Consider the following 15,712-nt stretch of genomic DNA (forward strand, 5'->3'; position numbering starts at 1 on the left):
GTGTGTGCGGGGGTGGGGGGGGGACTGGCCTGTCTTCAGTTTGTGTTATCTGATTACCTGCCTCAGTGAATCAGTGACTCACATGACAGGCTTTGCATATTTACTCGCAAATTAAATCTCCCACTTGATTTAATGCAGCTTGCTCCCAGGTAGAACAGCCACTACTATCATAAGTAAAGACTGCTAGGTTTAATATTTAGAAATATATAATGGAATAGCTAATTATGGCACTGTAGTTCTCCTGAACATGAAAAAAGAGTTCCAGGGAGTTGCTTCCTTTGAAACACTTCTCTAGTTAATTCCAAGAGCAAGTGCTATGTTTGTGTAACGTACTCGAGGCGGAGACGAGAGTAGGGCAACATGGTTTATTAGGAGCACGTTGCAAGAGAGAGAACACGCGGGCCGGGTCCCGCTTATGTACAATCCCGGGTACAGCCTACTGGGTTGGTTGGGCCAATCCAGCCCCGTTGAACTTCCCGCCACAGCTGGAGATAGGCGGGGACAGGCTCCCGGCGCTGGGGCTCCTGGGACTGCCCAGTTGCCCCCCCCCCGTCGGGTCGCATGACATTTCTTGATACACTACACCCCTCCCCCCCTGGTTAATGTACAAAGTCCTGTAAGTATGCGGGGGGCCGGCGCTCCCGAGTGGACCGTCTGGGGGGTCCCGGTGGCGGCGGCGCGGCCGCCGAGGATGGTGCCTCGGTAGGTCCTGGAGTGGACGGGGGCGGCCCGTCCGGTTCAGCGGATCCCTCGGTTTCGGTCGGTTCCGGTACCTCCGGCGCCCGCATCACGGATGTTGGGATCGCGTCATCTAGGCGGTCTCCGTTAGGCTCCTCGCTGGATATAGCCTCGTCCGTGTCCGTGGGGGCCTCCGGAAGGGTGCGGCGCCTCAACTGATCAATGTGCCGCCGTAGTACCTGGCCCCCCTCCGTTGATATGTCGTAGTGGCGGGACCCGGTTACCCTCACTACCCGCCCCGCCACCCAATCGGGGCCCCTTGCATAGTTTCGGGCGAAAACTGGGTCGCCCGCGAAGAAGCCCCGGGCGGCGTCTCGGACTTCGGGGCTCCCGCGGGTGTCTGAAGCCCGGTCGGGATGCAGCCGGTCCAGCCGGGTTATGAGTTTGCGTCCCATGAGGAGCTCAGCCGGGCTGACTCCTGTGACCGGGTTAGGGGTGATCCGATTATCGAAGAGGAACGCGGCCAGCCTGTGGTCCCAGTCCCCCTGTACAATTCGGCCGAGGGCCTCCTTTGTTGTGCGGACCATCCGCTCCGCCTGGCCGTTGGTGGCCGGATGGAAGGGAGCCGACCTTATGTGCCTGATCAGGTATCTTTGCAGGAACGCCTGGAAGTCGGCTGAGGTGAAGGCGGCCCCGTTATCAGAGACTATGGTGTCCGGGATGCCATGTGTGCATAGGACCCTGCGCAGAGCTCTGATCGCGGCTGTGGACGAGGTGGACCCTACGGGGATGACCTCCAGCCATTTGGTGTAGGAGTCCACTATTATGATGAAGGTCTGCCCCTGGAATGGGCCCGCAAAGTCGATATGGAGTCTCGACCATGGTTTCCGGGTGGACTCCCACCTAGTGACGGGGGCGCTGGGCGGCTCGGGCCGGGATTCCTGGCAGGTCTGGCACCCGCGGACCCAGCCCTCGATCTCCCCGTCCATTCCCGGCCACCAGACGTAGCTCCTGGCCAGAGCCTTCATTCGCACTATGCCGGGATGAGTCTCGTGTAGGGATTCTAGAACACGCTTTTGGAGCGGAGGTGGAATCACTACCCTACTGCCCCAAAGTATGCAGCCCTTGTGTGCGGCTAATTCCTCCCTCCTCGCCTTGTAAGGCTTGAATTCTTCCCCCATGTTTCCCTCTGGCCACCCCCTCACCACCCAGTCGAGCACCCGTGCCAGTGTCTTGTGTTTCTGGGTGGCCTTGGCCACCTCCGTTGCGTGGAGGGGCGGCTCTGGGAGGCTATCTATCATCATGACCTGGTGTGCGGGTGCGGGGTCCGGACCCGTCTCCGGAAGCGGCAAACGGCTAAGCGCATCCGCGTGTCCCATAGCCTTGCCGGCCCTATGAACCAGTGTGTACGTGTATGAGTTGAGGAATTGGTTCCACCTCAACACGCGCTGTGAGAGTATTTGGGGGGTTTGTCGGTCTGGGGCCAGTAGACCTAAGAGGGGCTTGTGGTCCGTGGCAATGGTGAACCTTCTCCCATATAAATACTCGTGGAACTTTCGGACCCCTGCCACGATTGCCAGGGCCTCTTTATCTATCTGCGCGTAGTTGCGCTCGGCTGAAGTGAGCGTGCGGGAGTAATATGCGACCGGTACCTCCCTCCCGTCCGGAAGCTGGTGCCCCAGGACTGCTCCCACCCCATACGGCGACGCATCGCAGGCCAGGATGACGGGGAGGGCCTCGTCAAAATGGTGGAGCACCGCATTGGACACCAGGACGTCCTTGACCGCCTGAAACGCCGCGGCCTGTCGTTTGCCCCAAACCCAAGGGGCTTTTTTGTCCAGCAGCCGGTGAAGGGGCTCCGCCAGGGCTGCCTTGTGGGGGAGGAAGGAGTGGTAAAAGTTGAGCACCCCCAAGAAGCTTTGGAGCTCCGCTTTACAAGTGGGAGCCGGGGCTTGCACGATGGCTCGGGTCTTTTCTTCCGTGGGGTGGAGTCCTGCTGCGTCAACGGCGAACCCCAGAAACTCTACCCGTGGAACCCCCAGCAAGCATTTCTCTCTCTTGACCTTGAGCCCCGCTGCCTGGAACCGGCGGAGCACCTCTCGAAGGCGGTTGCCGAATTCATCGGGGTCCGGGGCGGCGACTAAAACGTCGTCGAAAAACGGCTGGACTCCTGGGATCCCCTTAAGGAGAGCGTCCATTAGGCTCTGGAAAATCCCCGGAGCGACGCTAACCCCAAACTGAAGCCTCTTTACCCGGAAAGCCCCCCTGTGGGTCACGATCGTTTGGGCCTCCGCCGTCTTATTGTCTACTGGGAGCTGCTGGTAGGCCTGGGCCAGGTCTAGCTTCCCAAATATCCTAGCCCCCGCTAGGGCGGCCAGGACATGGCTCACCACCGGCACTGGATAGGGGTTGTCCTGTAGTGCCTTGTTTATGGTGCATTTATAATCGGCACAGATCCGCACCTCCCCGTTTGGCTTGATGGGGGTAACGATGGGGGTTTCCCAGGTGGCGTAGTCCACCGGCTCCAGGACGCCTTGTGCCGTGAGGCGGTCTAACTCTGCCTCGATCTTAGGTTTCAAGGCGAACGGAACCCTCCTGGCCTTGAGCCGAATCGGTCTGACCGTGGGGTCTAGGGGCAGGGAGATGGGCGGCCCCCGGTAGCTCCCTAGGGACCCATCGAATACCTCGGGGAATTCCTTGCAAATCTCCCCGAACCCCCGGGGCGTTATGGTCTGGCCCACCCCCTCCATGCGGATTCCCAAGGGTTTAAACCAGGCCAGACCTAGCAGGGTGGCCAGCTGGCGCTTAACCACCAGGATGTCCAGCGGGCCGTGGAAGGACCCCCGCTCGACTTGTACCCGCGCCCACCCCGCAATTTGCACCGGGTTCTTCTGGAAGTCCCGGAGTATGAAGTCTGCCGGCCGAAGTTGCAGCCGCTGGCGGGGACACAGTTCTCTTAGGGTTTCTTCCGCAATAAGGGAAATGGAGGACCCTGAGTCCACCTCCATTTGGCAGGGGTTCCCCTCTATAAGGACCGCCACTTTGATTTTATCGGGGGAATCGTGGGGCAAGTTCAGTACCTGTAGGGACGTGGAGTCTACCGCGTGGGACTCCGCAGACTCGTGGTACGTGGTCGGCTTCCTGCGGTTGGGCTTGGCTCGGCAAGCCCTGGCAATGTGGCCGGTCTTTCCGCAGCTCCTGCAGTCCCAGGTCCGGTATTGGCAGTCTCTCCGCTCGTGGGGGCCGCCGCAGCTGGCGCACTTGGTGGCCGGGGCTCTCTCCGACGCTGGTGGTCGGTCGGTCGCTCGGGGGCGTTGGGTCGCTCTGTTGGGTGGCCCGGCTGGGCGGCGTAGCTGATGGGCTTCCTCCTCCTCGGGGCCGTCTTGGTCCAGCTCTCCGTGGTGGGCAGCTTCCATCTTGGCCCGGGGAAACGTTCGTGCGGTTCGTTCCCATGCCACCGCTTCGCTGAAGGCGGCCTGGAGAGTAAGCTCTTCTTTGGCGAAGAGCTTCTGCTGGAGCCTCTCGTCGCGGAGGCCCCACGTGAATCTGTCCGCCAGGGCTTCCTCCAGTTGGGAGAGGTTGCAGTTCCCGGCGAGTTTACGGAGGGCCGCCAGGTAGTCTGCGGCGGACTTGCCCGCGATCTGGTCCCGTTTGTGGAACAGGAACCTGCGAGCCACCCGCGAAGGCTGTGGTGAGAAGTGTCCCGTGAGGAGTCGGATGATCTCGTCGTAGGATTTCTCTGCCAGACGGGCGGGTGCCGAGAGACCCTTGGCGATCTCGAACGTGGCAGGCCCGCAGACGCTCATGAGAACGTCCCTCTTCGCTCCGGCGTCAGTGATCTTGTTGGCCCGGAGGTAGAACTCGACCCGCTCCGCGTAGGACTCCCATCCCTCTGGATTGGTTGGGTCGAAGGGCTCGAGGTAGCCGGTGATTCCGCTTTGGTTGGCCATGATGGCGGCGACAGTCGCTTGTTGCCCAGATCTCCGTCGTAGCCGCTGCGGCTAGTATCCCATCCTCGTCGCCAGTGTAACGTACTCGAGGCGGAGACGAGAGTAGGGCAACATGGTTTATTAGGAGCACGTTGCAAGAGAGAGAACACGCGGGCCGGGTCCCGCTTATGTACAATCCCGGGTACAGCCTACTGGGTTGGTTGGGCCAATCCAGCCCCGTTGAACTTCCCGCCACAGCTGGAGATAGGCGGGGACAGGCTCCCGGCGCTGGGGCTCCTGGGACTGCCCAGTTGCCCCCCCCGTCGGGTCGCATGACATTTCTTGATACACTACAGTTTGCTCCTGCTGAAAATACTGTATGATTTCCGCTGTGCCCATAAACTGTATGATGAAACGTTAACAGGCTGCCAGAACAAGGACAAGAGAGGAATAGGAAGCCACAGAGCGTGATTTCAAGCAGCAATGAGTATTTTCTCCATTTGATTTATGCCACGATAAATCCATTGAGTCTTCAAAGTGCCACAACACAATTCACTTTTGGTTTTCCTCTATGAGTTATGTTTTGTTTCCATGCGTTAGTCTTTATAAAAAGTTACAAATAATTTTTTTTTCTTTAAAAGGATGGGGAAACACAATTGATTCAGGCCTAAGGATGGGTTAGTAATAGATTTAAGATTCTGAATCTGAAATCCTCCCTGCCCTTCAACAACATGGAACAGGTAGATCTCATGAATGTGCCTGTGAAGTGCTGTCAAATCACAGCCAATTTATGGCAGCCCCAGAGGGTTTTCAAGACATGATTAAGCAGAGGTGGTTAGTCACTGCTTTCCTCTGCAGAGTCTCCCTTGGTGGTGCCCTATCCAAGTCCCAAGAGAAATCTCACAGAAGATGTAAACTATATTTATTCCTCCAACATTCCCCCCCCCATGATTTACAGAAGCATGAAATGTGCTGCAAAACTAACATAAATCAGCTCCTTCAATTATAGATGTGTTAATGGTTAGAGTATTGGCTATGATAATTAGAAGCATAATCCCCATGTTTAGGGATACACTAACTCTGATTACCTCATCTTGGAGATTAGGAGCAGAAGTTGCAGACAGAAAAAATGCTGAATTCAATGAAACATTCGTTTGACCCTACATGGAATTTCAGTGCTCTGTAGCTTACTTAACTTCATTAGTCCAGCCCTTGCAAGGAGAGGAATAGCTTATGCACTACAAAGGCCTCCAACTCTACATCGAGATTTTTCAGAAACCTGTTACTTAAAAATATACACATCTCACCTGTGGTCTAGAAACAAAAATTTCCATTCCAGACTGTGCCTTGATGTGAATTCTTCACACGGTTCTTCCACATTGCAAAGTTCCTGTAGGAACAGATGGCAAGTTTGGGGGTTTCTTTTTCGTTTTATAAAGATGTTAACTTGGAAAACAAATAGATTTTCTGACAAACACGTAGCACCATATGGTGAGCAAGGCCAGTGGCTGTCCAGGCCTCTGAAAATCTGGCATAACTTCTCCATTTAAGATATACTACATTCTCACTGTATAGGTGCATCAATCTAGCCAAGGCCACACAGTAAATCAGTGTCAGGATTACAAGGCAGTGGACCAATGCAATGCAAAACTTCCAGAGAGAAAGGGTGGGAAAGGGTTTGCAAAGTCATATTTAACTGGTATGAATGTTCTACTTCAAATGGCAACACCCCACACTTCTGGAATGTGGCGTTCTATTAGGTAAGCCTATGCAGAGTCACTACAGTGTGTAATCCCAATGAAATTGATGGGTACAGGCTGGAGTAACTCTGCATAAGATTGCACCATCAAGCACAAGGTATTCCATTCCAAATCCTGATCAAGCAGGTATGATGTGGGCTTTCCTGCAGCACCACCCCAAATCTGTAATGCGGTCACATGCTTATGCTCACCTTTAGCACAGGTAGGAAAGAAACTGTTATGGTGTTGTAAGGGAACAGCACAAGAGCAACTGTTGCATTTCAAGGATCAAATATGCTAAAAGCACACATCTGACAACTTTCTGTATTAGTAGAGAAGACCTCAGGCATTCATCTTTATCTGACTGCCACTTTGCCCAGTGCTGATCATCCTTACATCCCCAGTCCTTCTGGGTTGAGGATTGACTTTGTTATCTGTGAAAGTACAGCAACTTCCTGTTTGATTTTACAGTCTTGTAAACATAAGCTGTGGTGGTTAACCTGGGCCCAGACTATACCACTTTTGAATGTTGGGGGTTGGAGGAACTGTAATAGACACAATAATAGACTGCTTCCCCACAAAATACCCCATTTGTAGAAAACTAGCATGTCAAGGAAAAGCCTTTACTTTAATTTTCCTCCCTAACATTTTATTTTTTTTTACATTGGAAGCAGCATTCAATCATGTGAGTTTCCTACCCTTCACCCACAATGGTACTATGCAGACACAGTTTTACCACTACAGCTGCTATCTGGGGAAAAACAAGCAGCACAATGAACCAGCCAGATCTGACTGGAAAGTCAGCATGCCAAGGAAACAGGATGTAGTCCCGTTGTCTTCCTACTTTCCTTCTAGATTCAGAAAAGTTTTTTCCTGCTTCTTCTTATATGGCTGAGCATTTAAAACACGCATCTTCATTCCAAAGTTATATAGCCTGAGAATGACTCTATAGTAATTTATTTTGAAGATCATGTAACGCCCAGTGACAGCTATAGTCTTCTCCTCCCTGCCCCACAGTGCACAATTCTGCCCCACTACTATGTATACAACACATCAGGGCATTGCAATTCTACATTGGCCCAAGAGACTGCGCACCTTTAAGAACTGTGGAGTAACAAGACGGACTGTGGCTACCAGGCAGACCTGCTCTTCATTGGCTGACCGGAACGCTCGTGCAATGGCAGACTCAAAGCCATTATAAGAGGATGTAGGCACTGAAAGCAGAACACAAGAAAGAAGCATTCACAAAGCAATATCACAGTCATTATGTTTCAAGGAAAAGATTACGCCCCCCCCCCAAAAAAACCACTCCTATTTTGTTTGTAAGAAAAGGCCAGAATGCCTGAAGAAGTGAGGAGTGACTCACGAAAGCACATACCTTGCCACAAATTCTGTTAGTCTTTAAGGTGCTACTGGAATGTTGCTATTTTCTACTGCTAAAGATGGACTGACACAGCTACCTATCTTGATCTATCTCTATTTTGGTTGTTGTTCTCTATCTTTTTTGGAAGGCACAGATCCAGCGCCAATCATCACAAGACACTATTTTTATTTAGATATTTATGCCCCATATTTATTCCTAAGGAAGACTAGGGTTGCCAACAATCCTGGAGGAAAAAAACCCTGCCAAAATATCCTGTCCCTATAAAAAGGTAAAGATAGTCCCCTGTGTGCGCACCGAATTGTTACTGACCCATGCGGATATCACATCATGACATTTTCTTGGCAGATTTTTTTAATAGGGTGATTTGCCATTGCCTTCCCTAGTCATCTACACTTTACCCCCAGCAAGCTGGGTACTCATTTTACCAATCTTGAAAGGATGGAAGGCTGAGTCAACCTTGAGCCAGCTACCTGAACCCAGCTTCCGCCAGTATCAAACTCAGGTCATGAGCAGAGCTTGGATTGCAGTATTACAGTTTACCAGTCTGCACCACAGGATAATCCTATCCCATTAAACCTTTGTTTAATATATAGAAATGGGCAGATGTTCTTCATGGTATGGAAGTGAATAATATCACCTGGTAAATAACATCCCATTAAGGGGACAGGGCATATTTTCTCCAGGTTGCTGGTAACCTGAATGGGGCCCAAAGCAGTTTATGCCATAATCCCCCGCACCTTTCGATTTCAACCAGGGTCTCCCAGATCGTAGCCTAACTCTCTGTGCTTGTGTGCACAATTGTTTTAAAATTTTCTGCCTGACAATGTTGTGTAGGAGTGATTATTTCAGAAATGTCAAAGTTGCATTTTTAACAGTGGGAGGGCTTGTGAAAACAGGCCATGAAAAATTAAAGAGGTTGAAGAATACCCTCTGAGTGCTGTTGTAATTGCCAGGTAGAGAACAGAAGGAAAGTAGGAGAAAGAAAAAAGAAATTATGGTGCCACTTCCCCACAAGGAAAACTTTATTCTATGCCAAAGCAACTTAAATATATTGTACAATAGATCAACTCCTATACAAGAAGGAAAGTATTATTTCCCTCCTTCATGGCAATCAATAAAATAAATAAGTAAAAAGAATTAATACCAGAAGCTTCAGGTATTCATGCAACATGTGTCTGACTAAGAGTTCTATGGAACTCCGAAGTCTGTATATTCCTATATCAACAAAGCTTAATCCAACCAAAATTGCATACACATAGGTTTCGTATGTATTTAACTTGTTTACTACATTTGTACCCCACCTTTCTCCCCAATGGGGACCCAAGCAGTGTACATCATTCTCCTATCTTCAATTTTATCCTCACAACAACTTTGTGAGGTTATGCTGGGAGTGTGATTGGCCCAAGGTCACCCAGCAAGTTTCCACAATGAAGTGGGGATTCAAACCTGCATCTCTCAGATCCTAGTCTGACACTCTAACCACTACACCACACTGGCTTTCTGTTTTCTTCAAAGGACCTATTTCAGAGCAGGACAACAGAGCAGGGGGAGAAGCTTAAATCCCCTCTGTATCACATACCATAGTCCTAATCCAAATCAGGCCCCTGTGCACAAGGAATTTGAGTTCCCAGTGGAGAACTTGTGACACACATCTAACAGAAAATCCTTGTGGCAGACCTAGACATAATACAGGGACTATATGATGTGTAGTCTGGCCACTGAGAAATCCCAGGTTCAAATCTCCACTTGGCCATCATGCACACTGCATGATTTTAGCTCGGTCACAGTCTTTGAAGCCTAATCCACCTCACAGAGATGTGGTAAAGAAAAAATGGAGAAGGTGAGAAGTATGCACACCTCCCTGAACTACTTGAAAAACAGATGGGCGAATAAAGTGATACTCCAGAGTATGCGAAGTATGGATTCATACAACTAAGTTTCACGTGATTATTGAATTAACTGGGTGAAAGCCTTGATAACTGAACTCTTTCCCTCATATTCTCTCTCTCCCTTTAAGCTCCCCTTTAAGAAGTAACAATTAAGGTATCATGTGATAACTATTTAAAAACCATGGTCCTAGCACTGTATCCTTAAAGGAATTTATACATTCATTTTAAGAGAAAACCAATCTTCATGTCTCAGGTTTGGCTGGCATAGCTGCCTAAGGGCTTGAGACAAGATGATCAGTGACAACTGCCAATTCATGTGAATATCATGATGCCAGAATCCACCTGTCAGTACTACTGGATATTCACAACTGCAGTTACTAATGTCACGGACTGAAACCAGAATCTTCTGCATGCAAAGCAGATGCTGTCACTGAGCCGCAACCCCACCCTATGCATATCATGACATGATCATTCACCTGCCAGTATTACAGAAATGGGTCATCAATGCATTGCAGAAACACTCCCACATTTCTGGGAACACATCCACAGATAGCAGTTTTTCAGATATAGCAGTTTTTCAAAGGAAGATGGTCCTTCTTGCTCATGGTAAATATTCATTTCTTCTGTTCTAGCTTTCTAGTCGAACAGATTTAACAGGTTTCCAAAGCACTATAAACTTGTTTGATCAAAAGCCAAGAATTATAAGATGTACTTCAGCCAATGCTGGTACTTTCAAACGTCTGAAAAAAACCTATTTGCAGCCACTGAAAAGGCTTAGGGCAGGTCAGTAGCTTCATTTCCATGCAATGTTGTTTTAGATTTAATCAAGGTCCACAATGGGCTATGATCTGTGGGCTATACCATATTCTGCAAAAAAGAAAGCATTAGTGGCTCATGCTTCATATTTTTCTGTTTCTACAGAAAGGTAGGAAAACAGACTTAGAGACAGGCCAATAAGGGAAATTCATCATCCCCAGACAATTTCTGTAGCTTGTGCCTCTTATTCTTCTATATCATGCTCAGTATTTTTAAAACTTTTGAGTATATGAGAAAAAGAAACAGAGAGAAAGAAAAATACAATGGCTTACCATGAGTAAAATATTTGAAATCTACTACAAATTTCACATGTTCATATATAATGGGTTCACTTGGATCTAAGTTTCCTCTGGCTAAATGACAACAAAATTCTATCTGCTTTTCACCTGAAAAGAGAGAAGATTTGTTCAGATATGTTAAATATCAGTCGCAAGATTTTCCATCGCATCCCTTCAGAAAGCTTCAGGTACTGATCATCCATATAAAGATAATCACAAAAAACAATACTAGCATTTCTTAGAGCCCATCTAAAAACACTCATTTTCTCTGGACAAGTCAATCTTTCTTCTTATTATTATTATTGATCATTTCCATGTACAAAACGCTTAACAGAGCAATTCTAGCCCCCCTCCCAAATCAAAATATGGAGCTGACTGATCCCTATGCCAATGTAACTTGGACTTATGTCAGTGTAAGAGGCTTTTACACCAACTCAGGGCATGAATGGTACTGCACCATACACTTCCATGAACCCCTGGTGGCACAAATCCCTGTGCTGGCATAAATGTGGACATACCAGGGAGCGTGGTACCAGTCAGCCATGGTAACTCCTAATTCCCTTCCCCTCACCACCAGGTGCAGCCATACCCACAGGAACCTAAGCAGTTCAGGATACCAACCAAGTGCACACCCAATCAGCATATTCCCCCACTCTGGCTCCATCCCTCCTCAGCACCCAATCACAGCCCGTCTTGCCCTACAAGTGGTTCCAGGAGGTAGCATCACAACTCTAGAGGTAGGGTGCATAGCACAGAATGCTATCTGATAGTTCCCTGCAGTGGAGACTTAGAGCTAGCGCTCATGCACCTCGAAGGTGGACAAAACACAGACAGGGCACCTAGTACCATTGGGTGAGCACTTAGGGGGAATGCATCACTAGAAGAGCAAAGTCCAGACTCTGTGGCTGACCTCTCCCAGATTTCAGCCCCCACTGCTACACCAGCATGTCCACCAGGATCCCAAGGGACAGTCACATGCAAATAAGTAAGCAAGGCACTCCATCCCCAGTCCCCACCCTTGGCGAACAACAGTGGCAACAAGCCACACTGGACATAGCATCTCCCACTCTTGAACTTGGCAGCCAGGGAAGCCAGCAGCAGTTCTCTAGATGCAAATGGACCCTACACACCAAGCAGTTAGGTGCACAGGGGGTCTCCCAAGGCGAGGGGAATGAAGGTGGCACTAGTGCACAGGGGGTCTCCCAAGGGAGGGGAATGAAGGTGGCACTAGTGCACAGGGCTGTGTGCTCCACCAGTTGGCAGTGCTCCCCCTACACAAAACGTTGCAGATGGGGAGCCCCACCAACCTGAGAGCACAGTCATCCCACATGATGTCCAAACCCTTCCCTTGCAGGGGCAGAATGCCCTGATACCACTAACAAAGTGTGTCTCCAGATATACGGAGGTTCTGTCAAGACGCTTAGGTGTGGATGGTCTGGATTCCCCTTGCGACATTGAAGTGCGAGACAGGGTATGCATGACTGTCAGATGCCCTACAAGCTTCCAACAAGGAACATCAGCAGCTGCTCCAGTATGGTTTCCCTGTATGCAGGTGCCAATCCAACAGGAACAGCTGTCATCCTATCCAAGGAACCGAAACTCCACTATGTGTCCTCTCTCCAGCAGAAGCTGGCCCTCAAAAGCACCAGACACATCCAGCCTCCTAGTCCTTCCCTCCCCACATCCATTGGGAAGGTGCCCTTTGCAGCAAAGGACCAAATGAGGTTCTTTTTGTAAATGCTACAATCACACAACCACTTTGTTGTCCCTGGATCCTTTCAATAAAGCTCATCCATTGTGTGCTTCTCAGGTGTTGGAGTCTGTTGCAGACTATGGGAGGTTTGAGCATGTGTGGGGTGCTGTACAAACCACATGATCCTCACAGACACAACAGTGGTGGTGGGCCCATCCTGACAATAATGCTGCCACAGCAGCAGACACAGATGGGTGGGAAGGACAGCCTACAGGCCGGGCTGCCATTCCCCTATCCGAAAGCACTGATCACACAGCCATAAAGTGCAGGGCTGGAACAGAACACTGCAGCAGGAACAGCATGGATGCTGCTGTGGCAGCACCCAGCAACACTATTAGGGCACCATTCAGCCTTTGCATACCTATCACCTTAGGGAGGCAACTAGCAGTGCCACAGCTGTGCCATGGCCAGCCATCACAGTACAGGCACAACACAGTATTGCTCTGTCCACTGGTTATCTATGAAACAGTCATATTTTTGTCTGTTTGCAGCTTCTCCTTTCCAGCAAAGCTATGACAAGCAAGCCAATACTTACTGTTTAGGAAATCCACTGCCACAGGGTTTGTTACAAGCATGTGTGGGGAAAGCAGCTTGTATACATCACTCTGTTCACACTCAGGCAGGAAGTTTAATATATTTTGGTCCACCAAATCTGACTGAGGCAAAAGAATGCTTTGTCATGTTCAAGAGTAGAAAAAAAAAGTTGTACTTATCAGTAACTATTGTTCATCAAGTATCTTCTGTGCAGGCATACATGGGGACTATGCTTGAGCAGACTGCCCATCGGATAGGTCTTCACAGTTAAAAGCCTCCAGGGGCTGCTGTGTGCTGTAGTGAGAAGGTTGTTCCCATCCAAGGATCACATGGTCCTGTGCAGCAGCACCCCCTTACCTTCAGAACCACTAGCTCTGCCAAAGCCAGAGCCTGCGATGGGGCAGGAGGGAGGGTATGTGTGCCTGCACAGAAGATACCTGATGAACAACAGTTACAGGTAAGTGCAACTTTCTTTTCATCATCAATCTTCTGTGCAGTCCCACATGGGAATTCTAGCAAGCTACTCACCAGGCAGAGGGGCATGCTCTCCTCACTTGAGCAACAAATGAAGATCTGCCTTGCTCACTTGAGCCTCACATCTCACCTGCAGATCCAAAGCACAGGGACATACAAACATGTCTCTCAACAACCAGGTGGCCGCACTGCAGATCTCCATCAAAGGCACTCTCATCCAGGAAAGCTGCAGAAAAGTCAGTGCCCTAGTAGAATGGGCATGAATGTTCAATAGGCATGGCAATCTGCCCCTATCACAACACTTCCTAATGGTCCTGACAATCCATCAAGACAGAGTCTGAAATGATGCTCTCTTGCCTCTCTTAGAGCCACTAAAACAAACAAACAGGGCTGTTTCTGATTCAACTCATATGCCTATGGTACCCTGTTGTGAGATAAATTGCTTAAGGGTAGAATATTGAGACGCAGAACAGAGTGGTAGGCCTGCTGGCCCTTTGGCTCATCTCCATCGTAACCAAGGAGGATGGCAGATAATGAGTTGTCAAATATAAAAATGTTCTATCCTTCTGGAGAGGGTGCAGGTTTTTTCCACAGTTCCTGCATAAGGTCCTCAAGGCCCTCCAACACCAAGAAAGCAATAATCCTGGGAGACTCTAAATAGAGACAACTCAGAATTGTATCTTTTTGTTTGTGCTCTGGGGTAATGACTTCTGTCCTGAGAATCACCTGTTCCTCAAACATTCGGAGATCCTCCATGGGAGACACTTGAGACGGTTTGCCTGCCCTCTCATCTAGGCTCAGATTCAATGTTACGTTGGGTCTGTTGGATTTAGTAGCTATTCTTCTTTTCTCACTGCCGGAATAGGAGAACCCGGCCTGCACAATATGGTCACTGAAGGCAGATACAATGACACCCAGTGAGGATAATGATAAAAACTCAAATCCTTGGGGCTTGTGAAGTGGTCACCTGATTCCTCCAAACAGAGACATCACATAGAGATGTGAAGGCTGCCACACAGGCGACTGGGGCTGAGACCACTGAACCGTCATTTGTTCTGTATCAAACTCATGTGGAGCCTGGCCATGTGATAAGCCAGTATCCCTATCCCCAATGGAGATGGAAACAGATAGAGATCTCAGACGCGAAGATGGGGTCCTGGGCTTCTCCTGCAATGTTGGTGTTGGCTCAGGAATGCAGATAGGAGCGTTCTGCTGTGGAGCTGATTTACACTTTTCCTTTGTCTTTCCTTTAGTCTTCTCAGCTGGAGGTTCACACAAGGTGCGATGAACCTGAGGGGAGCATGACCCAGATGACTATATCCACTGAGATACAGATCCAGGAGATGGAGTTGAATGAGTCAATTCTGAAAATGCAAAATTTGGAGCTTTCTCTGGGCTCCAGACACAGGCTATGAGGCTTCAAGGGCTTTTTCACACAATGCTACCTTAAGTTTTGATACTCTATTCCCCTGAACTTTAGGGGTGAAGCACTGGCAGGCCTTACATGTGGAGACACTATGCCCTTCCCCCAAACAGAACAGACAAAGGTCATGTTAGTTAGTTTGAGTCATCTTCATTCCACATCAGGAGCACTTTTTGAAAAAGGCTTTCTGAGCCATGGAAGGGACTCAGAAGCTAACATAGCTTTAATGAATTTGGATGAAATCCTCTCAACTGTAGCTGGAAAACACTACCTTCTCCTTTGGTGACAAAAGAGGAACTGAGGGTATGGGGGCGCTGCTGCACAGGAGCACGTGGTCCCTGGGCAGGAACAAGCTTTTGACTTGGGTGCTCAGTGCCCTCTGGAGGCTTTTATCTGTAAAGACCTATCCAATGGCAGGCCTGCTCATGAACAGTCTCCACTTGGGACTGCACAGAAGACTGATGATCGCAATATACAGAACTATCAAGATATGCAGAATGGATGATACACAACATGCACATATATATCACTTGGTCTCTCATTGTAAGCTGCTCAGTACTTAAAGGTCCCCGGCTGAATGTGTGAAATTATCTCTGTTCTAAAACACTGGGACTGGACTGGTGGATCATTCAGAATCTTCAAGGTGAAATCTGTGATGGACCATTTACACATATAAGTCATGGCTCAACAGTGCCTTGAAATGACTGAACATGCACGCTTCTAAGCTGTCTACAAGGCAAGGAGACTTTTAAAAAGAGAAAGCATTTATAAGACACAAGATTATTATATATCATTTTTAGAGTACATTTGGTGCC

General features: G+C 49.2%; 1 protein-coding gene across 1 annotated transcript in view; it reads right to left on the reverse strand.

Moving 5' to 3' along the window:
- Positions 1–15,712, reverse strand: part of PASD1 (PAS domain containing repressor 1) — a 94,134-nt gene that overhangs the window by 32,751 nt on the left and 45,671 nt on the right. Inside the window, exons 7-10 of the mRNA XM_060249404.1 lie at positions 13,002–13,122; positions 10,708–10,821; positions 7,442–7,560; positions 5,915–5,997 (exon numbers count right to left, since the gene is read on the reverse strand). Of these exons, the coding sequence (XP_060105387.1) occupies positions 5,915–5,997; positions 7,442–7,560; positions 10,708–10,821; positions 13,002–13,122 (437 nt within the window). The remainder of the gene's footprint in view (positions 1–5,914; positions 5,998–7,441; positions 7,561–10,707; positions 10,822–13,001; positions 13,123–15,712) is intronic.

This window comes from Heteronotia binoei, chromosome 11 (genome assembly GCF_032191835.1).
Source record: "Heteronotia binoei isolate CCM8104 ecotype False Entrance Well chromosome 11, APGP_CSIRO_Hbin_v1, whole genome shotgun sequence".
Classification (NCBI taxonomy): Eukaryota; Metazoa; Chordata; class Lepidosauria; order Squamata; family Gekkonidae; genus Heteronotia; species Heteronotia binoei.